Here is a 24,157-nt window from a genome sequence, read left to right as displayed (position 1 = left end):
TACTGGGCTAGTATATTTATAAGGACAAGATTGTTTGTAGTTTTTAGTTTAGCTTAGCTTGGTATAGATTGTGCTGCGTCCTGCGTGAATAAAGAGATACTGCGTACAACCCAGCCATGAGTCCCGGGTTGTCTGTTACCCGCCTGTGAAGCCAGCCCATCGAAAACAACAGTAAACCATAACAGTAATCTAGGCCTTTAACCTCTAAATGAAGATTTTTTTTTTAAACGAGAGCATTACTCAGCTCTGGCTTATGTTACAGAGGATTGAACCTGAGACTTTGCAGCGTCAGGCATGACAGTCTTTTTGCATTATGCTTGAGATTTACAGCGTTAGATCCAAAACAACTTACCATATTGTTTCTTGATCAATCCTGGAAAAAAAAAGACACTGATAAATTATGACTTCAGAGTCTTTGTGAGCTACTGTTTGGCTCTCAAGAAGACATTCTATTGATCCTGTTTGATAGACTGATTCCTATAGACTTTCTTCTGCTACTAATGGAATTCTGAAATGGCTATCTGCTCTTACTTTATTTTCCAATCCTAGAGAATTTGGTTGCAGGAGGTAAATATAAAAATGTTAAGTTTTAGTCAATAATCTACAGTCAAATATTTTTACCTTCAATGCAATCATTAAAATTTTTTTTTAAAAAAGTTTTTTTTACTTGATAGGACAGCGAAATTTAGAGATAAGTGGGAGACAGGGAGTGAGACAGAGAGAAACCTGCAGACCTTTACCACTTTACCACTTTTGAAGCTTTCTTCCTGCAGGTGGGGACCAGGGGCTTGAACCCAGGTCCTTGTGCGCTGTAATGTATGTACTTAACCACGTGTACCACCAGCAGGACCCATTCAACGCAATCATCATAGATAAAAATAGCTTTTCTACTGTCATAGATATCCATTTAAACCATTATTATTTTTATTGCTATTCTTGCCAGCACAGTTACTGCTGGCACAATGTAAAGGTAGAAGTAAAACTGTCACTATTTACCAGTGCATGATAATCTTTATATAAAATTCCAAAGAGTAAATCAGTTCTGGCTTAAGGTGGTGCTGGGCATAGAACATGGAATCTCTGTTGTCTCAGGCATAAAGGTCTTGCATAACCATCATGACATTTCTTAAGCTCATTCATACATCTTAAAGAAATAAATACCTTGGGATAAATTTAATCAGTAGTTTAAAGAACTGTAAAAATAAAACTATAAGGCACTATTAAAAGAAACATAGAAGATACCAAGAAATGGTAAGATTTTTCCATGCTTGTGAATTGGAAGAATTAACTTTGTTCAAATAGCTATACTAACTAAAACAACATAAAAAGATGTTGCAATCCCCATAAAAATTCCAATGGTCTTCTCTCTCTCTCTCTTTCTCTCTCACTTTCTCTCTTTAGTTAACCAGAGCACTTATCAGCTCTGGCTTATGGTCATGCAGGGGACTGAACCTGGAACTTCAGAGCCTCAGGCATGAGTGTCTTTTTGCAGGACCATTATTCTATCTACCCCTGACCAATTCTTTGTACAAGTAGACAAATACTATGAATTGTATTAGGAGCTACAAAAAAACTCCACATAGCAACAACGATTATTTGTAAATGATAAAAATTAGAGGTTATCAGATTGGGTAGTATGTTTGGTGAAGTAAGGAAGATGGAGAAAAACAAATGCACTATCACTTCACTCATGTGGGAGATAGAGAAACTGAACCCATGAATTAATCCAATAAAACAAGAACAAACTTAAAGAATTTTAGACTGTAAGTCCCAATCAGTGTTTACAAGGAGGCAAGAGATTTGGGGGGGGGGCAGAGTCAAATCAGGTAAATCAGACAAAAGGATTAGTTACATGGGAAAGTATAGAACTATATTTAAAATGGTAGTACTGATATACATTTACAGAGGCTGATTTATAATGAAATACAATACAAATCTTTTGAACTCTTATAATGCAATGTGACTTCAATACACACACACACACACAAAACACACACACACCAGAGTTCTAAATATATGTGCAGTGCTACTAGTCCCTCCATTGTGACTTCCCCAAATCAGAGATCAATTGCCTTCTGACAACGGAAAAGGCCATCCTTGTGCAAAACTAAAATTTCAGTAAAGAAAAATTTACTAAGAATCTGAATTAAAATTCTGTAAGAATTTGTTTTAGAACATGTGATCACCTTTGAGTCAACAAGCAAAACCGAAACAATTCTAGCTCCTGAATGAACAGATTGTTTTGCTTGTTTTTGTTTGTTTGTTTGTTTGTTTTAACCAGAGCGCTGATCAGTTCTTGCTGATGACAATGCTTATGGCATGTCTGGAGATAGGTGGTTTTGACCAGTCAGTACTGTGCTGGCAAACATGAAGATCTGGGTGTGTGAGGAGATTTATTTTTCTTTTCCAGCCTTTATATTCTTCTCACCTTAAAGACTAAAGATATCCTACAGACACAATCTACACTTTTTCCTTTTCCTTCTTTCCTTGCTATTTCTTTTTACTATTGTGATCCTCAATTCCTCTTTTCTTCCAAAAATCAAGTCACTCCCCATTCTTTTCCCCACTTACGTTTTCTCCTTTTAGTACAAACAAAGAGAACACTGAAGGTTGTGCCAGCAGCCAGGAGACACAGGGGCACAGCAAATCCCACGATCCAGGGCCAGAGCCTGGGGAACACGGCATCTGAAACACAGAAACTGTCTTCCTTGAGACTGAGCTTGACATCAGTGACCTGGCTGCTGGGATCAAGCCCCAAGATATTTTCTCCTGGGAAGCACTGTTGGCAAAGACAGTTTTTTTTTTTTTAACTAAAAAAAAATTTTTTTTATTGGCAGGACTGTTTTCATTACAGTTGTTGGCACGTGGGTACAATTTGTCATCTCCCTGTGATAGCTACTTCCAAAACACTCTCACAACCAACCTGGGTTCTTTACTACCATCATTCACCAGGACCCCAGTGTCCTCCCTACTCCTTCTGGTCCCTCTCTCCCCATAGAGTCCTTTGTTTGGTACACTATCACTTCCACGTTGTCTTTTTTTTTTTTTTTTTAAGTCCCATTGGTGAGACCACCTGGTACTTGTTCTATTCTTTTAAAAAAATTTTTAAAAATATTATCTTTATTTATTTATTGGATAGAGACAGCTAGAAATCTAGAGGGAAGGGGGTGATAGGGAGATAGAGAGACACCTGCAACACTGCTTCACCACTCATGAAACTTTTCCCCTGCAGGTGGACCAGGGGATTGAACCTGAGTCCTTGCATATTGTAACATGTGCACCACTACCCGGCCCCTATTTTATTTATTTATTTTTTGCATTGTTCTGGCATGAGGGAAAGTCAGCCATTTCTTTTCTTTTCTTTTCTTTTCTTTTCTTTCCTTTCCTTTCCTTTCCTTTCCTTTCCTTTCCTTTCCTTTCCTTTCTCTCTCTCTCTTTCTGTCTGTCTTCCTTCCTTCCTTCCTTCCCTCCCTCCCTCCCTCCCTCCCTCCCTCCCTCCCTCTCTCCCTTCTTTCTTTCTTTCTTTCTTTCTTTCTTTCTTTCTTTCTTTCTTTCTTTGCCTCCAGGGTTATTGCTGGGGCTCGGTGCCTGCACCACCAATCCACTGCTCCTGGAGAATATTTTTCCCATTTTGTTACCCTTGTTGTTGTGCTTGTTGTAGTTGTTATTGTTGTCATAGCTGTTGTTGGATAGGACAGAGAGAAATGGAAAGAGGAGGGGAAGACAGAGAGGAGGAGAGAAAGACGGACATCTGCAGACCTGCTTCACTGCTTGTGGAGTAACCTCCTATAGGTGGGGAGCCGGGGGCTCGGACTGGGATCCTTATGCTGGCCCTTGCACTTTGAGCCATGTGCTTAACCCGTTGCGCTACCGCCAGACTCCCCTTGTTCTATTCTTTTAAAAACAGATAATCTGTCTCACCCTACATCTTATCCTTTATTCCTGCAATTCACAGAATTCACAGGAATTCTGGAGAGGCTACAGTTCCTCTCTTCATCCTCAGGGACAGACCCAGAATGGTTACAAGTGTGAAAATGTTTTAACATGCCAAAACAATGAAAAACAATCCATCAGATACCCATATATCCTCAATCATGATTTAACAAAGACTGACAATCTTTGAGACATGTGATTCTCTTATAGTAAATAAAATACTATAAATTCTTTAGAGGATTTCCTTCTGTCCATTTCTTTTCCCTTTCTTTTTGGGTACTCAAGGCAGACTTTGCCATATGTCCCTCCATTCAGTTCTTTTCTACACACATATGTGTGAGTCTGATAAGCATAGAGTTATATGAAATTGGGTCTTTTTAAATTTATTTCTTTATTGGGGAATTAATGTTTTACATTCAACAGTAAATACAATAGTTTGTACATGCATAACATTCCCCAGTTTCCCATATAACAATACAACCCCCACTATGTCATCTGTCATCCTTCATGGACCTGTATTCTCCCCACCCACCCCAGAGTCTTTTACTTTGGTGTGATATGCCAATTACATTTCAGGTTCTACTTGTGTTTTCGTTTCTGATCTTGTTTTTCAACTTCTGCCTGAGAGTGAGATCATACCATATTCATCCTTCTCTTTCTGACTTATTTCACTTAACATGAATTTTTCAAGGTCCATCCAAGATCGGCTGAAAATGGTGAAGTCATCATTTTTTACAGCTGAGTAGTATTCCATTGTGTATATATACCACAACTTGCTCAGCCACTCATCTGTTGTTGGACACCTGGGTTGCTTCCAGGTTTTGGCTATTACAAATTGTGCTGCCAAGAACATATGTGTACACAGATCTTTATGGATGGATGTGTTGGGTTCCTTAGGATATATCCCCAGGAGAGGAATTGTAGGATCATAGGGTAGGTCCATTTCTAGCCTTCTGAGAGTTCTCCAGACTGTTCTCCACAGAGGTTGGACCAATTGACATTCCCACCAGCAGTGTAGGAGGGTTCCTTTGACAAAATTGGGTCTTTTCTAAGACTAAGTGAGAGACTTTGAGACTTGAGACATTCAGCAAAATGGGTTTCAAAAGTTAGGTCTTGTGAGGAGAGAATTTTATCTCATGGTTTGCTATGCAGTTATGACAGCTAGTAAGTAATAATAATAACATAGTCTCCTTTTTAATTATATTTAGTTTAAGGAAGGCATCAATAACACTTTCATCTAAGGATTACCTTCATTTAAATATCAACATGGTATTTTAGAATTGTTAATTATTTCAGATATAAAAATAAGGAAGTAACATAGATATTTTACTTCATCTTTTATATTCACATTTTCATCAGTGTTTAATTATTGTGATTTGTGAATTGCTAATAAAGAATTTTTCCCTTCTCAGTCTCCACTTATCATAACTACTTATGCTTAAACTCATTTCTGCAATATGAAAGTCTAAGTAAGACATTTGTTTAATTTTCCCTCCCCTACCTTTTTCTGAGGTTATTTAGAAATGTCAATTCCTCAGACATCTATATTTGTCTCTTTAAAATTTCCAGTCTTGGGGGCTGGCAGGTGGCTCACCCAGTAGAGTGCACATGTTACCATACATAAGGATACAGATTTGAGCCCTGGGATATCATGTGAGAGTATCCACAGTGTGTGAAAAGCTTCATGAACAGTACTATGTTATGTCTCCTTGCCTCTCTGTCTCTCACTGTCTTACTAAAAGAAAAAATGGGAGGGGGTAGGTGGTATGCCCAAGACTCCAAAGTCCCAAGTTCAATCCCCCTTACCACCACAAGCCATAACAGAGCAGTTCTCTTCTCTCTCTCTCTCTTTCTTTTTCTCTCCTCTTTATCACTTACTAAAACAAAGCAAAAACAAAACAAAACAAAACAAAAGAGTCAAGATGTAGAGTCCCCAGAGAGTTTATACTCTACCACAAAGAAAGAAAATAGGTCATCTAAACATCAGAGTGAAGGGGACATCTAACACATAAGGGACAGAAAGTGTCCTCCTTGCAAGGAAGATGGCACAAGTCTTAAAGGACCATTCCACTAGGAAAGTCTGTCATAGGAAGATGAAAGGAATGTTTAATCACAACCTATATGGACATTACAGGACAACTATGTTTGACATGGAGTAAAATACACGAGGAGTCAGGGACAGGAGGAATGAAAGATGAAGCTGAAAACCTAAGAAAGGACAAGACATAGTCTTGCTGACAGGTTGCAGTACTCAAATAAGCAGATTTGCAATTAAGGGAAGTTGGCAAAAAAAAATCATTTGAACCAACTTTTTGCTCTGAACAAAACCTTTGGGTAAACAGAGATTAGACTGGGGTATTTAAGCTCTTCACAGGCTGCAATATGAATTCTATGAATTCATGCTCTGAGGGGCTGGCTGCTGGCACATCTGGTTGAGTGCATGCATTACAGTCTCTATATGTCTCTTTCTTTATTTCTTTCCTTCCTTCCTTCTTTCTTTCTCTCTCTTTCTTCCTTCCTCTCCCTTTCTAGTTCCCCCTTCCCTCCTGATTTCTCTCTACCTCTATCCAGAATATATAAAAATTATTTAAAAAATCATACTCTTAAGAGTCTTACTAAGTAGATACTATTACTATTTTTATTTGACAACTGGGAGCTGGGCACAGGAATGTCTATAGTTGTACTAGGATAAAAAGCTGGTATGAATATTTGTCAGAAGAGGTTCAATTTTATAGATGGGATAACATGCCAGACTATTAAAAGTACCTTTTCCTAGTAGGTGAGATTAGACATTTAGAAAGAACTTTAACAGATTCCTCAAATTTGCTTAACTGTTCCTTAAAGTGTTTTGTGCAGTTATGTGACCTTTTTCCTCTTTTGTCACCAAGTTATCAGTGAGAACTCCATGCCTGTATAATTCCATTGTTATCTACTTACAGTCAGTTTTTTATAGTAGAAGGTGAAAGACAGAGAGAGATAAATAAAGAGTGAGAGACAGAGACAAGAGATACCACAGTACTGCACTACCAGTTGCAAACTTCCCGTGCAGGTGCTCTCAAATGGTGGTTAGAACCTGGAACCAGAGTTCTAACACATGGTAAAAGCTTGTGCTCTGCTGGGTGAATTATCTCCCTGACATGTGACCTATATTATAAAGTAAAATAATGAAATTTCTGATGAAGAGAAATATAAAACTAAACACGTTTTTTAAAACTACTTTATTTAAAAATTTAAAAAATTTATTTATTTATTTATTCCCTTTTGTTGCCCTTGTTGTTTTACTGTTGTAGTTATTATTGTTATTGTTATTGATGTTGTCATTGTTAGATAGGACAGAGAGAAATGGAGAGAGGAGGGGAAGACAGAGAGGGGGAGAGAAAGACAGACACCTGCAGACCTGCTTCACCGTTTGTGAAGTGACTCCCCTGCAGGTGAGGAGCCGGGGGCTCGAACCGGGATCCTTAGGCTGGTCATTTGTTTTGCTCCACGTGTGCTTAACCCGCTGCACTACCACCCGACTCCCACTAAACATTTGTTAAAACTAACTAGATTTTAACTATAAGACTAGATACTTTTTTATTATCTTTATTTTTTTATTGGATAGAGACAGCTAGAAATTCAGAGGGAAGAGGGTGATAGAGAGGGAAAGAGACAGAGAGATACCTGCAGCCCTGCTTCACTACTCGTGAAGCTTCTCTCCTGTAGGTGGGGACCGGGGACTTGAACCTGGGTCCTTGTGCACTGTACCATGTGTGTTCAACCAGGTGCACCACCATCCGGCCCCAAGACTAGATACTTTTAAAAACCCTTGCTCAACAGAATAATCACAATAGATATAAATATATAAGTAAATAGTCAATATTTTTTAAGTGGTTAGTACATAGGAAGCTAAACTTGGATGCAGAAGGTCCTGATGTGTATTGGCACATCTGGTTAAGCATACATCATCAGAAGTCCAGAGAATTTTTTTAATGTTTTATTTTTTTACCAGAAATTGAGAGGGAAGAGGGAGTTAGAGAGGTAAAGAGACAGAGAGTCACCTGCAGCCCTGCTTCACCACTTGTGAATATTACCCCCTGCAGGTGGGGGCCAGGGGCTTGAACCCGGGTCCTTGCACACTCTAATGTGTGCACTTAACCAGGTATGCCACCGCCTGGCCTGAAAAGCCACAGTTTGACCACTGTCACTGCATATTCCAGAGACATTTCTGGTTCTTTCTCTCTCTACCAGTTTCTCTTACTTATGTCTCTTTCATGTTAATAAATTAATAAATATGTCTTAAAAAAAGAATCATAATGAATGAGGTAGAACAATCTTCTAGGTCCTCCATTAACAGGTACTTCTAGATTAAGCCTTCCTGAGAAGCACTGATCTTGACACTGGAGTGGACTGACCTGATAAGGAAAACTGTGCTTCCTTCTCCTCTCTGAGGACTGGGTTCCTTATGGTACAGGACCCATCTCTTGACCTGGTGTCTACAGTGATAGATGTTTCCACATGAAACAGGCCATTCTCTGCTGCTGTCTTGGTCTCAGAGGCTGATGTCAAACGCTGTCCTCGAACATCCCTCCATTGCACCTCAGGCTCTGGGTACCAGCCAGTGGATGTACAGGTCAGCTTCATCTCTCCAGTATAACCAGGCTCAATGTAAATCTGAGGAGCTGTGCCGGAACCTGGGGAGAGAGGGAGAGAGGGAGCAAGAACAAGGCTTCTTCTACAGGCTCATGACCACTTAGCATCAGGAAGTGAACTTGAGTTTCCTAATTATGTTCTGATCTCAACTTTCTTCTTTATAAAAGAAGAGATAAAAAAATACAATAAACTCTGAGGAGGAGGAAGCTGATTCTGCTTTATCAGTACTTAACAAAGTAAGCAAATATCAAACATGTCTGTACGTACTCTTTTCTATTCTTAGCCTCTCTCTTGAAACACCACTAGTTATATTTCTGATGATTCCTAAAGAGAGATATTATAAAAACTCTACCAATCCATTTAAATCTGTAAACTTATCAGTCAGTGATTTCTGCGACAAATTGTCAGTTGTTTTCCAAATATCTATTTCTCCTTTTTGCAAAGTTTTTCCATATGAATTTTTTGGGATATCAGGGTTGCTTTTACCATTGATGTGGTTCAGACATACTATTCACAGATCACTGTCGGATACTTGTAAAATTGGTGTGGTGGATGCACAAACTGACTTTCTTTTTTATTTTTATTTTTACTTATTTTATTTATTTATTATTATTTTTAAGAAATATTTATTTATTCCTTTTTGTTGCCCTTTGTTGTTTTATTGTTGTAGTTATTATTGATGTTGCTGTTGTTGGATAGGACAGAGAGAAATGCAGAGAGGAGGGGAAGACAGAGAGGGAGAGAGGAAGATAGACACCTGCAGACCTGCTTCACCACCTATGAAGTGACTCCCCTGCAAGTGGAGAGGCGGGGGCTCGACCGAGATCCTTACACCTATCCTTGCACTTTGCACCATGTGTGCTTAACCTGCTGTGCTACCGCCTGACTCCCATTTATTGATTTTTTTTTTACCAGAGCACTGCTCAGCTCTGGTTTATGGTGGTGTGGGGGATTGAACTTGGGTCTTTGGAACCTCAGGTACAAGAGTCTCTTTGCATAACCATTGTGCTATCTACCCCTGCTTCAAACTTTCCACACTGTAATAAATATCAATTAAGGGAGTCCAGTACTAGCACAGCCAGTTAAGTGCAAGTGGCGCAAAAAGGACCTGTGTAAGGATCTCGGTTCGAGCCCCCAGCTCCCTACCTGCAGGCGGGGAAGCAGGTCTGCAGGTGTCTGTCTTTCTCTCCCCCTCTCTGTCTTCCCCTCCTCTCTCCATTTCTCTCTGTCCTATCCAACAACAACAATAATGACTACAACAATAAAACAACAAGGGCAACAAAAGGAAATAAATAAATATTTTTTTAAAAAGACATGTCCTTTAAAAAAATGTTTGTTATGCTACCTTGCTGCTATCTTCCTGACTAACTTCTCTTGTCTCAATGTCTGTAACACAGTTTATGTCAGTAGCTCATCTTCAGAAATGTGTGTGAAAAGCACCAATATGAAAGAAACATACATTGGGGGCCAGGCGGTGGCACACCTGGTTGAGTGCACATGTTGCAATGCGCAAGGACCTGGGTTCGAGCCCCCGGTCCCCACCTGCATGGGGAAAGCTTTGCGAGTGGTGAAGCAGGGCTGCAGGTGTCTCTCTGTGTCTCCCTCTTTATCACCCCCTTCCCTCTCGATTTCTGGCTGTCTCTATCTAATAAATAAATAAAGATTAAAAAATTAAAAAAATGCAAGAAACATACAAAACTCACAGTGTCAGGCCTCACAGAAGAAGCTCTAGTCAAAGCCTCATTATTTTTGAATCCAGTGAATAGTAGCACAGTGTTGTCATAACATAACACAATCTGTAAGTAAAAAAAATCTGATTCTGATTGGAATTAAACCATATTTCTTGTGGGTTGAATTATGTCACTCAAATGGATGTTCATGTCCTAAGCTTAGAGACTTGTAAATGTGACCTTATTTGGAAATGCTCCCTTTGTACTGATAGACAAGAGATTACTTATAAAAAGTTCCACTGGACTAAAGTAGGCCCTATTGCAAAATAACTGCTGTCTATATAAGTAGAGGAAATTAGAACCCAGAGATGCAAGGAAACTCTCTTTGGTATTTTGGGATGATATATTGAAGTCTCTTTCATACTTTGGGATGATTTCTCATAAGTTCCATTGTAAGGAAGATGATACAGATTAATCACTAGATTTCAGGACATCTAAAATATCACCTTGTGATGTTTTTAGAGAAAAGACTTCTTTAGGCTATTTGAAATGAGAAACTTTCCTTATGCTTTCTCCATGGAAGAAAAGGTATTCACAATGTCTGAACAGAAATGTGAATCTATTTATGCATAGATATGAGTATACAAGATTGACACAATGAAGTCACAGTAAGCAAGACCACATTTGAGTACACTCCTGTGGTCAGGAGTAAAATGCAAGAACCCCAGAAGTAAAGTGCCAAGAGTGGACATGTCATACTCTTTCTGTGTCTATCTAGTCGCTTCTTGGTTTTGTAAGATAAACCAACATACATCTGATACTATTCAGAGACAACATACTAGAACCCATCTTGTCTCTAAGCAACTATGTGACAAAAAGATGTGGATGGATCTCTCCTGCAACCTAGAGAAGACCGACTAGGTACATTAAAAAATTTATTTATTCCCTTTGTTGCTCTTGTTTTATTGTTGTAGCTATTGGATAGGACAGAGAGAAATGGAGAGAGGAGTGGAAGACAGAGAGGGGGAGAGAAAGATGCCTGCAGTCCTGCTTCACCACCTGTGAAGCGACTCCCCTGAAGGTGGGGAGCCGGGGGCTTGAACCAGGATCCTTACACCATAGATACACACTTTTAACAGTCTTGGAATAGCATCATATATTTATAGCCCCAGCCACCCATGTTCAGTATCTATTCAGTATCTAGACTTCTGACTGGACCAAAAACATTACATACTATCTGAGACTTTTCATTTAAGAGGCTTACCTGTAACTAATATTTTGAATTGAGCTTCATTGTAGAACGTGGAGCTTGCAAAGAAACATCTGTACTCCCCAGCATCCGAAGGGAGGATGGGATGGATCCGCAGGGCCACTTGCCCTTTGGTGATGTTCTCCTTCAGGAACTCTGTCCTCCCTCTATACTCGTGCCTCTGATGTTCAATAAGATCTTGGGAAGTACTGTAGTGATGCACCTGACCTGTAGGATGGCTTCTGTACCATGAAACGTCCATGTCCTCAGCATCCATCACTGGGCTGAGGTGACAGGGCAGCACAGCTTCTTTCCCAATTAAAGCAATGACCGGTGCTCCTGGGCCTATCACATGGAATTGCCCTGGAAGTAATGAAGAACATTATCAAGTCATTACTGAGACTGTACAGGATGATTGTGACCCTCTAATGAGAGAGGAAATAGACCAGTCTGACTACCATTTTAAGGTTGTGGCCAGCTGATGAGAAAGTTCATAATAAGGGTCCTATAGATGACCATTCACATATTACCCTCTCCCCACCTGCAGGGAGGAAGCTTCATCAGCAGTGAAGCAGTGCTGTAGCCTATCTCTTTCTTTCTCCTTTTTCTTTCCTTTATCTCTCAATCTCTACCTGTCTCTATTGAGAGAGAGAGAGCGAGCTAGAGAGGCAGAGATAGAGGAAATAAAAATGAAAACAAAAGTAAAAAGGGTGCCAAAGGCGATGGATTCATTATGCAGGCAGCAAGCCCCAGCATAACCTGGTGGTAATACAGAAATAAAGAAAAGAGGTAAGTTCATGGAAAATGAGGCATTTTTAATGGGAAATAGGGAGAAAAACCTCTCAAATTAATGATCAAATCTCAAAAGTAGAGGAACTAGAAAAAGAACAAATGAATCATAAAGTCAGTAGAAGAAGGGGAATTAGAAAAATTAGAGTGGAAATAAATTAAATAGAAAAAAGAATGATAGACTTCTGGGGCAGAGCTATGGCACCTTAGTTTCAAGAAGTTGGCTCTTTACAGAGAACAAATATTATAACAAAACATCTCAACTAATTTCACCAGAGAACATATGGAATTTCTTCTCTCTTTTTATTTTCCCTCCAGTGTTGTCTTTGAGGCCTGGTGCTGGTGCTCCTGGTGGCCATGTTCCCCATTTTATTGGATAGGACAGAGAGAAACTGAAGGGAGGGATGCCAGGCTAGCTTCTTGAGCAGGAGACAGATGACCAGGGACTCATGGCTGAGTTGGGAGCGCAGTTAAATCTTTATTGATGAGTGAGAATTCAGTGTAAGCTATCTAATCTCTCTTCATTAGAAAATCCTGTCCTTTATATCTCCTGAGGCAGAAATGTCAGGTCAGAAGAGGAAGTATGTAGGATATGGGGTAGAGAGAAGGAAAAAGCACTCAAACCAGTGGGGATTAAATGGTGGAAAACAGGATGTGACTAGGAGAGGGGGCAGAGTAGAAAAAGAGCATGAACCAGTGGGGATTAAACCAGTACAGGTCTCAAACAAAACAATGATTATGTAAATAGACCACAGCGTTAAGGAATGTAAGCGAACCTAACGTGATGATCAAAACAGAAGGGGTCTTAGAAGCAGAATTAGAAGCAGACCAACATTTTCACCTTTCTTTTTAACTAATGACCATAGTATCAGGAGTGTGGGGTGAACAGAAACCGATATCGTGCAGGCATTTTCAAAAGAACTGGCATAAGACATGGAGGAACAAATAGGAGAGCAGCAAGCACCAGCTTGATGTCAAGGGAAGGCTTTCTGGGTGAAGGAACATTTCTTGCCTCAAAGGGCATTTCCTGCCTCTGGGGGTATTTTCTGCTTCTGGGGCATTTCCTGCCTCTAGGACCAGGGCCTGCAGGTGAAGGAAGCATTTCCTGCCTCTGGGAAAAGGGCCTATCAGGTGAAGGGGGGGTGTTTCCTGCCCCTGGGGACAGGGCCTACAGGCAGTGGGGGGCATAGCCTTAGAGTCCCAAGATAGCTGGCGGAAAGGTCTGTGGACTGCTACATTCAGTCCTCAAGAAGTCCAGCAGTGTAAAGGGAGTGTCCAAAGGTGTACCAGCAAGTCCGATAAAAGCTTCAGTCCAAAGCAGATGACCACAGAAGAAATGCCAGGGGATGAAATGCTGCACATCTCTCAATTGGGAACGTCAACCACTGTAATTCCGCTTTTCTGTAGAGAGTGAGCTTTGGAGTCTGTGAATGTTCTTCAGGTCGTGCCAGGTCACATCATTGGTTTCGGGAGGGGCGATGTTGGAGGACAGGGGTCCAAATGGATTTCCGGAGATTTTATATGAGCAGATGCTTTTTCATGTGAAGATGACAGCTGTAATTCACTTACTTGTGAAACCAAACTTGTAGCAGATTAGAAGTTCACTATAATTGATAACTCGATTATAATTGGTTTAAGTGCCTTTATAATTTTGGAAGTCCTTTCTAGTATGGTTTTAAGGTTGTTTAAACAGTTTAAACTCAATAAAATGTGGAAAGGTAAACAGAAGAGCCACGGTTAGAAGCCTCAGGCATGAGAATCATTAGCATGTTGGTCTGTTTCTAATTCTGCTTCTAAGACCACTTCTGTTTTGATCATAATGTTAGGTTCACTTGCATTGCTTAACACCGTGGTCTATTTACATAATCATTATTTTGTTTGAGACCTGCATTGGTTTAATCCCCACTGGCTCATGCTCTTTTTCCACTCTGAACCTCTCTCCTAGTCACATCCTGTTTTGTTGGTATGCTTCTAAATTCTGCTTCTAAGACCCCTTCTGTTTCATTGGTTTAATCCCCCCTGCTTAACATTGTATTCTATTTACATAAACACTGTTAACTAAGCACCACCCTGCCTCCAGGGCATTGGTTTAATCCTCACTGTTTTGCATGCTCTTTCCTTCTCCCCACCCCCTATCCTATGTACATTCTCTTTGGACCTGACACTTCCGCCTCAGGATATATAAGGACAGGATTGCGATTAGAGATAGCTTTGTGCTGCATTCCACATGAATAAAGACTGAACTGTGTACCACTCAGCCATGAGTCCCTGGTTGTCTCTCCTGCCCGCAAAGCTAGCCCAACATAATGGTGCCTGAACAGGGACTGGAATCTCGGATCTACACACATGTAGCAGACCAAAAAAGCCCAGATAAGTAAAGCCGCCATGGCCTGCGTTTCAACTTATGAAGAGGTTTTCCAAAGCTTCTACTCTTTCTTCATGAGACAGTTTCTCTGTCTCTGGAACATTTTGCTCTGGGCCACACTTTGGTTCCCTGACCGGAGATGTGAGATTTCTCCTGGGACTTTCTGGACTCCCTCTTGCATGTTTCCTGAGGAGAAGGACTACATTTTGCTCCTGGCCACACTTTGGTTCTTTATGACTGTGATTGTAGAGTTTGGGATATACACGGAGATTTCCCCTGGGACTTTCTGGACTTCCTCTTGCATGTTTCCTGTGGAGAAGGACTACTCTAACTTGAAGAGCATTTTCCAGTACCCTGGCAGTCCCCAAGAATGGAGACACGTGGTTAGTTCTACCTTCCTGATTCGATTCTTTCTTTGATGGGAAGACATTTTTAAAAATGGGTGCTTGCAGCAATTCAGCAGGAACTGTCAGAAGCACCCTAAATGGAATTCCAAGGAGCTTTTTGGACTAGGACGCCCTCTGGGGACTCATGATGCTACATGGTGAGATCTAGATAATCTGGTTCAAGGTAAAAGAAGCAAAAACTGCCTATGGCTTTTCTCTCGATTCCCCCCTCATTGTTCTCTCTAAATATCTTAAGTTTGCTGTCTGCTTTCAGTTGTATTTCATAAGAGAGTGATTGGAATGACTGAATTTTTGTATGACATTGACTTAAAAAAAATGTTGGACCCAGCCATGGTTTCTAGGGACATCCAGAAACAGTCCAAAAAAAATTTTTTTTCCTCTTTTGATTTTTTTTTTTTTTTACGTCTTGGCATAAATGTGAAATGTTTAATCCTGAAAAATGTATGAATATGGGTGGGGTAGATAGCATAATGGGTATGCTAATGATTCTCATGCTTGAGGCTTCTAACCATGGTTCTTCTATTGAGCTTATGCTGTTTAGACAACCTTAAAAAGTTTTGTTTCACAATTAAGTGTATTACAGTTGTTGAATTCACATGAAAGAACATCTGCTCAAATGGAACCCCCGGAAATCTATTTGGACCCCTGTTCTCTGACATTGCTCGCAAGATGACATGACTACAGCAGCCCCCCCGAAAACAATGATGTGACCTGGCACAACCTGAAGAAACTGATTCACAGACTCCAAAGCTCACTCTTGACAGAAAAGCGGAATTATAGTGGCTGACCTTCCCCGTCAAGACAGACGTGCAGTGTTTCATCCCTGGCATTTCATCGGTGGTCATCTGCTTTGGACTGACACTTCTATTGAACTTACTTGCACACCTCTTGGACACTTTACACAACTTTACAGCAGTTTCCCTTTATGCTGCTGGGTTTCTCAAAGACTGACCGCAGCAGTCCATGGACTTTACAGCCAGCAGCCTTGGGGACTTTATAGGCCACGCCCTCTAGCCTGCAGGCTCTGCCCACAGAGACAAGAACCCCCCCTTACTAGGTCCTGCCCACAGAGGCAGGAAACGCCCTTTGAGGCAGGAAATGCCCCCTCAGGCCTCCCCTTGGCATCACACTGGTTCTTGCTGCTCTCTTGTTCCTCCATGTCTTCTGCCAGTTCTTTTGAAAATGCCTATATGATATAGGTTTCTGTTCACCCCACACTCCTGATACTATGGCCATTAGTTAAAAAGAAAGGGGAAAATGTTGGTATGAAGCTAGCTTGGCACTGTTTTCCACCATTTAATCCCCACTGGTTCATGTGCTTTTTCCTTCTCTCCACCCCCTATCCTATGTACTTCCTCTTCCGACCTGACATTTCCTCCTCAGCAGATATAAAGGATTTTCTAATGAAGAGAGATTAGATAGATTGCACTGCATTCTCGCTCATCAATAAAGATTGAATTGCGCTCCCAACTCAGCCATGAGTCCCTGGTCGCCTGTCTCCTGCTCGAGAATCTAGCCCGGCATATTGCTGCCTGAACAGGGACTGGCAGAGGGAGAGACAGAGAGGGAAAGATAAAGATACCTGCATACCTGCTTCACTGTTTTCCAAGCGTCCCCACTTATAGGTGGGGAGTTGGGGCTGGAACCTGGATCCTTGTGCAGGTCTTTTGTGCTTCATGCTATATGTGCTTAACTGGGTGCACCACTGCTAGGCCCCCCCCACAGATGAGATTTATGATAAGGAAAGGAACCTTCAGTACCCGAGGATCAGTGACTGTGCATGAACAGGTGGGGAGGGAAAGATTTTAGTAGAGATAAGGTACTACATTGCCAGCAGCCGCCATATTTGCAATTGCTTCAAATCCACATTGCAGATTTAAAGAACCTAAGGAACCACTTAGGGACAAAATGGCTTAAGAAAAAGAGTTCTGGACTGCTGTAAATGCCACAGGCTCTTGAATGAACTACAGGAACTATTCAAGGCAACCAGGGAACTGAGCACTCTTTGCAGCAAGGAAGCCAACCAAAACCCAAGGTGTTTTAGCTGCCATAGAGACCTGGTAAATGAGATCAGACTACCCTACTAGTGAGAAAAGTGACTTTGATCTCATAGCAGAATTCCCACTTTCAGGAATCAGTCTGGGAAGAGAAGAAGATCTGGGATCTCTATCCTCTCTTGTTTAATGGATATCAGGAACCATAATGCTACCTCATATCTTCAAACACCCCTCCCCCCACCCACACACCTCTTGCAACTAACTCACAAAGTAGAACCCAACAGAAACAACAGAAACCAAAAAAAGACGGGTAAAACTAGGAAGATACCGGTTTTGGCCAGTCAAAATGAGAGTCAGACACTGCATGGTAACAGATTCAGTAGAGCCGTCAGAAAAAGAATTTAAGAAATAGTTTGTCAAGAAACTTGAAGCAATACAAAGTTCTGAGTTCATATGGAGAAATGGATTAAGAAAGAAATCCACAACTTCAAGTAGTTACTGTTTAGGAAAATGATAAAATTTTTCTTTTCCCTCTAATGATCCTGGGTTCATACTCCAAGAGGGATATAGAATAGGAAAGCTTTCAAGGGAGGGGATTGCATATGGAGTTCTGGTGGTAGGTATTGTGTGGAATTTTACCCCTCTTATTTGGCCTTGCCAAATATTTCCATCTTATAAATCAAAGCTAAAAAATAAAACTTTCTTTTTTTATACATGTGATTCTGCCTTTATTCACTTTGTTCTGATGCCCTACTATTTATATTTACTCCACAATGCAGGTAAGCAGAAAGAACTATTATCATAGAAGAGACATGGTAATAGCCACAGGTAGAAAGGACCCATAAAGACAAACAATGTAGGCTTCAGAGGGGACTCCATTGTAAGACATCTGTGTCCCTGACATTCATGTCAAGTGACTTGAGAGGTTTGTTTTCTCATCATTTTTGGTGAAGAATTATCTGGTCAGAGCCTAAAAGCGATGATAAGTAGATAGCTGACTTACATCTCTGATGACAATAATTCAACATGATATGTTGACTCCCTTGCTCAAAATCACCTCCTGACTGCCCTAAGAAAACTAAAGTCTGGTGGGAATATGGAATTAGCCTCTCACAAAGAAGGAAAGGTGGTGGATCATACTTAATCAACTGTTCATTTTATCATAAACCACTCAAGAAATCTTTTGGGCAGACAAAACTAGTGATTGCCATTATACAAAACAAAAGAAAAGTTGTCCATATCATAAGTCAGCTGAAAGGGTGAGAGAGATAATTCACCAAATAGGTTGTGTTGTGTCTTGCCACTTGATTAAGCCCAACACCATACAGCAGGTGCTATGATACCAGGGGATGTTCTAGTGTTGTGGTGTCTCTCTCTCTCTTTATCCACACACATATTATATCTATATCATTATCTATATCTATATATATCTCACTATACACACATTATAAATAGACATGCATGTATTATATACTTTCATATATTCTATATACACACATGTAATATATATCATACATAACATTTAATATATATCTCAGCTCATCAGCACCAAAATCAAGCATGTGTGAGGGCCCAGACCTGCAAAAATAAATGCTTATTCTCAAGGTTGAGAAAATTAATATTTAATGAATGCTAAGACTTTAATTGGGGAGTTGGGCGGTAGTGCAGAGGGTTAAGCGCAGGTGGCGCAAAGCACAAGGACCGGTGGCATAAGGATCCCAGTTGAGCCTCTGGCTCCCCACCTGCAAGACAATCACTTCACAGATGGTGAAGCAGGTCTGCATGTGTCTATCTTTCTCTCCTCCTCTCTGTCTTCCCCTCCTCTCTCCATTTCTCTCTGTCCTATCCAACAATGACAACATCAATAACAACAACAGTAATAACTACAACAATAAAACAAGGGCAACAAAAGGGAATAAATAAATAAATATTTACAAAAAGACTTTCATGGTAGGCTATGAATTTCAAGACATGGTGGTATAGTAGATAAAGCTTTAGGCTCAGGCGGGGGGTAGATAGCATAATGGTTATGCAAACAGACTCTCTTGCCTAAGGCTCCTAAGTCTCAAGTCAACCCCTTGAACCACTGTAAGCCAGAGCTGAACAGTGCTCTGGTTAAAGAAAAAAAAAAAAGCTTTGGGCTCTTAAACATGAGGCCCTGAAATTGGGAAATTGATCCTGGGCATCACATGTGCCAAAGTGATGTTCTAGTTCTTTTTCTTCCTCTTCCTCTTTCATTCCTAACAAAACTCAAAATGTTGTGGCAGCTTAAAATAATAAGAGTAGATACTTAAGTTGACTTCAGTGAAGAAAAACTCCATTGGGGGGAAATAGAAGTGTGATTACATTTTTGGAAATGTTTTGTTCAGCACAAATACAAAGTGCACATGAACTGTCTTTTCATTTTCTTCACGGTGTAGCCTGACCTTGATGGCCATGAGGTGTAGTGACCCTCATGGCCATCTAGTACCCTTTTTTTTTTTACTGCAAAACTTCTTATTTATGCACTTATTCTGCTTCTACACAAAACTGTTACAAAATATCTCTACACTACTTCTGCTAAAAAATACAGACACATTTCAAGTGACTCCCATATTCTTTTTTTAAAATTTAAATATTTATTTATTCATTGCCTTTTGCTGCCCTTGTTGTTTTATTGTAGTTATTCTTGTTGTCGTTGGATAGGACACAGAGAAATGGAGAGAGGAGGGGAAGACAGAGAGGGGGAGAGAAAGAGAGATACCCTGTAGACCTGCAGGTGTGGGGGGTGGGGGACTCCAACCGGGACTGCGCTTTGCGCCATGTGTGCTTAACCCGTTGCGTGACTCCTATGACTTCCATATTCTAATCCAGGAGTTTCACACCCTAAAATAGGAATGAGCACATGGTAATTTCTCATCATTTGTTTCAATAAACAAACTGTTTATTTCCCTTTGTCTCAGCCTATTTTGTTATAAAATACTAGTGAAATGAAGTTGTGTTAGTTCCTTGATTTTTATCCACTGCTCCACTTTCCGGACCAACTTCCTTGATTTTTAATTGACATGATACTGCCATCAAATAATTAACACAGCTGTTTCCTCTGCCATTAAGATTGATTTGCACTTCATTAAGACTGATTTGTACAGCTTTTAGTATTAAGTGTATCATGATCTGAATGCAAGTATCTGAACTTTTAGAATTCTGCCTTGTTCTTTTCCTATATCTTGCCCCTCCCTCATTCTACCAATCCAGGATGATTTTATAAGTCACCACACAAGAAGACATTGATAATAACTAGCTGGTTCAGAACGTATTTATAGCCATAGTCTTAATCTTTCCAGTAGTTTTATTTTAATTTATTTTTACCACATGCTTGTGTGCATTAGACCTTTGGCCCCAAAGATCCTTAAATCTTTGAAGTAGGATTACAGAGTGATAAGAATTATTTTCTTTTTTTATTTCTTTTTTCTTTTCCCTTTTCTTGCCATTGTTGTTTTTCATTGTTGTAGTTATTGATTTCGTCTTTGTTGGATAGGACAGAGAGAAATGGAGAGAGAAGGGGAAGATAGAGAGGGGGAGAGAAAGACACCTGCAACCTGTTTCACCGCCTGTGAAGCGATTCCCCTGCAGGTGGGGAGCTAGGGGCTCGAACTGGAATCCTTAGGCTGGGTCTTTGCACTTGGCACCACGTGCACTTAACCGGCTGTGTTACTGCTTGAATCCCCAAGAATTATTTTCTAATTCATGGGCAGTTTTTGACAAGACCTGAGTTTACACTGTGTAGTTGGCTCAATGTGGGGTCTCTAGAATGCCACAAGGGTCCTCCTTCCCCCTTTAGAGACCCAGAAATATTCAAATGCAACAACGAAATATCCCGTGTGCAGGTTTAGAACTTACAATACATCTATTCATTTTGGCAAAACGTGTATGTATCTTATTTTCATGAAAATAAGTTACAATTTTCTCCATTAAAATGTACCGAGGGGCTGGGGGAATAGCGCAGGGGTAAAGCCCACACTCTTCAGTTCAGATACCCAGAGCTTAATCTCTGCTATTTAACAGATCAAAATTTCACTCTTCTTTCATTTTACAGACAATATTTTGTAATTGTTTTAACTGACTTTCCAAGAAAATGTATGTATCTCAACTAGATGATTTTCCACTCAATTTTATTTTTATTATTAAAAAGCCATTTTAATTGGACAGAAACAGAAATTGAGGGGGTCGGGCGGTGGCGCAGTGGGTTAAGCGCATGTGGCGCAAAGCGCAGGAACCGGCGTAAGGATCCCGGTTCGAGCCCCCGGCTCCCCACCTGCAGGGGAGTCGCTTCACAGGCGGTGAAGCAGGTTTGCAGGTGTCTATCTTTCTCTCCCCTTCTCTGTCTTCCCCTCCTCTCTCCATTTCTCTCTGTCCTATCCAACAACGAATTGCCACAACAAGGGCAATAATAATAACCACAACGACAACGAAGCTTACAACAAGGGCAACAAAAGGGGGAAAAAAAATGGCCTCCAGGAGCGGTGGATTTATGGTGCAGGCACCAAGCCCAGCAATAACCCTGGAGGAGGAAAAAAAAAAAAAGAAACAGAAATTGAGAGAGAAGGGGGGTAGAAAGGGAGAGAGAAAAAGAGACACCTGCCACACTGTTCCACTACTCATGAAGCTTCCTCCCTACAGGCAGGACTGGGGGGCTTGAATCTAGGTCCTTGCATATTGTAATGTGTATACTCCACTGGGTGTGCCACCGCCCTGATCCAGTACATATTTTTATCTAACTATCAAATTCCCATAAATGAAGTATTTAATTAGGAGTTCAGTGCAGTCACATTAAATGTAAGAGCATTTATGAGAACAAAACATAAGATAAGCTGCCAAAGGTCAGACAGCTGGTGGGTGTAAGATGACCTGGAGCCCCAGAGTGTCTGAGTCCAGGTGCTGAGAGCAGTGGGCAGCACACACACTGGCCTTTCCTAGTGCAGCTGTAGGAAGGGACATGGGACACTCAGCAGACTAACACAAAGTTAAAACTCTGCTTTCAGAGTATTTAGAGGTTTTCATTAATTGTATTACTTTACACATACAAACTCAAGATAAAATTAAAAAAACAAAAAAAAAAGGAAAAGAGTTGCAATACCAAAAGAGAAAGAGACTAAAATGAGATCAGTTCTAAAATATTCAGGTCCTGAGAAGTAAAGAGGCAAACCCTGGGATTATCCCCTGTAACAGAGTCCCCCCAGCCGGGCCCCAGCATGAGCAGACAGTGACAGCCCTTCCCACTCACCTGTGCCTGGCCAGGGAAGCAGGGCTGAGAGCAGGAGGGTGCTGATGCCCACGCACCAGGGCTGCATCTCAGCTCAGGGCTCCTCTCAGTATGCAGGGTCAGGTGCTCACAGGCCTGGGGGCTGCTCACTCCCTCCACACTCTTCCTGGAGTTCTGAGAACACTAGTCCTGAGAATGCTGGCTCCTCAGAACACACACTTTCAGGAAAGTGAAAGTAGCAGTAAGTGGACTTTGAGCAAGTTGACTCCACCTTCCATGTACTCCAAGGCTAAGGAGGGCAGAATGCAATTGAAAGCAGTGTTACTGATCACAGGATGAAGAAAACACTGCCTCATGTCATGGAGAAGACTGTGACTCTAAATTCTTGGCATTTTAGTTTCCATTATTATTATTTTTTTGAATTGCAGTTGAGAATTACTCCTTTATTCTCCCAAGGGAAAAAAAGTCCCTGAGTGACTGTCACACTTCTTTACTGGATACAAGATAAGCACCATGGTGTCATGGTCATGGGGCCACAGGAACAAGTGTCAGAGTTGCAGAGATACCCCACCTTCAACATCCAGCAGAGGGGTGTCTTAGAAGGTATGTGTTTTAGAGGTACTGTTCATCTTTTTTTTAGTCACAAGTATGGGAACAGTTTTGCAGCACAAATATTCTGGCTATAATATTTAAAACCATCTCATAATTTGGTAAAGAAGGAAAAAACTTCTAGTTTGAAAAATGGAGACATGCATAAACAGTAATAACGACATACAGTTATTTTAGAAACCACAGAGAACACACAAATGATATAGGTGTGTGACAAAGGAACCACATTCACTATAAGGAAAATAAAAAGCAAACCACAGTGAGACATTACACATCTGTTGGAACAACTGTGTATATATATATATATATATATATTGAAAGTGACGACATGAATTTTGGTAAAGATACAGACAATCGTGTCTATCATGTATAGCTAACGCAAATGTGACATGTTAATAGCCACTTAACAAATAGTTTTGCAGGGCCGGCAAAACAATTCACTTGGACAGTGCACTGCATTGTTGTGTGTGAAGCCCAGGTTTGTGCCTGGCTCCCACCTCATTGGAGGAAATTGCAGAGCTGTGGTTTCTTTGTCTTCTTCTACTTGAAAAAAAAAAAATCAGCTAGCCTAGAACAGCTAATCCCTGGTGAAGGTAGCTAATATATTTGTAGTTTCTAGTAAAATTAAACATCCAACTGCCATAAGATCCAGTAGTTGAATTTCTTGGTCACTATTCCAGAAAAGTGAAAACGTTCATATAAAACATATACATAGGTATTCATAGAAGCTTAATGTGCATCAAAAAATGCTTGTGGGAGTCAGGTGCAGTGGATTGAGCACAGGTGGCACAAAGAGCAAGGACTGGTGTAAGGATTCCGGTTCAAACCCCCAACTCCCCACCTGGATTCCGGTTCAAACCCCCAACTCCCCACCTGCAGGGGAGTTGCTTCACAGGTGGTGAAGCAAGTCTTCAAGTGTCTCTTGTTCTCTCTCCCTCTCTGTCTTCCCCCCCCTCCATTTCTCTCTGTCCTATCCAACAACAATGGCATCAATAACAACAATAATAACTACAACAATAAAACAAGGGTGGGAGTCGGGCGGTAGTGCAGTGGATTAAGCGCAGGTGGCTCTAAGCACAAGGACCAGCAGAAGGATCCCGGTTTGAGCCCCCGGCTCCCCACCTGCAGGGAGTCACTTCACAGGCAGTGAAGCAGGTCTGCAGGTATCTGTCTTTCTCTCTCCCTCTCTGTCTTTCCCTCCTCTCTCCATTTCTCTCTGTCCTATCCAACAACAATGACATCAATAATAACTACAACAATAAAA

General features: G+C 40.8%; 1 protein-coding gene and 1 long non-coding RNA gene across 2 annotated transcripts in view; one reads left to right on the top strand and one right to left on the bottom strand.

Moving 5' to 3' along the window:
- LOC103119633 (uncharacterized) overlaps positions 1-24,157 on the top strand; it is a 301,172-nt gene that overhangs the window by 33,731 nt on the left and 243,284 nt on the right. The gene's annotated exons all lie outside the window — the stretch shown is intronic.
- Positions 312-22,491, bottom strand: LOC103119640 (butyrophilin subfamily 1 member A1-like). Its single transcript, XM_016191227.2, has 5 exons — positions 22,306-22,491; positions 11,500-11,847; positions 8,328-8,606; positions 2,572-2,685; positions 312-373 (listed from the first exon to the last, which is right to left on the bottom strand). The coding sequence occupies exons 1-5, from the start codon at positions 22,370-22,372 to the stop codon at positions 333-335; spliced, it is 849 nt and encodes a 282-aa protein (XP_016046713.2). The 5' UTR covers positions 22,373-22,491; the 3' UTR covers positions 312-332.

The sequence above is a fragment of the Erinaceus europaeus genome, chromosome 9 (assembly GCF_950295315.1).
Source record: "Erinaceus europaeus chromosome 9, mEriEur2.1, whole genome shotgun sequence".
Classification (NCBI taxonomy): Eukaryota; Metazoa; Chordata; class Mammalia; order Eulipotyphla; family Erinaceidae; genus Erinaceus; species Erinaceus europaeus.
Note: the sequence above shows the minus strand (reverse complement) of the source record. Positions and strands in the feature narration are given on the sequence as shown.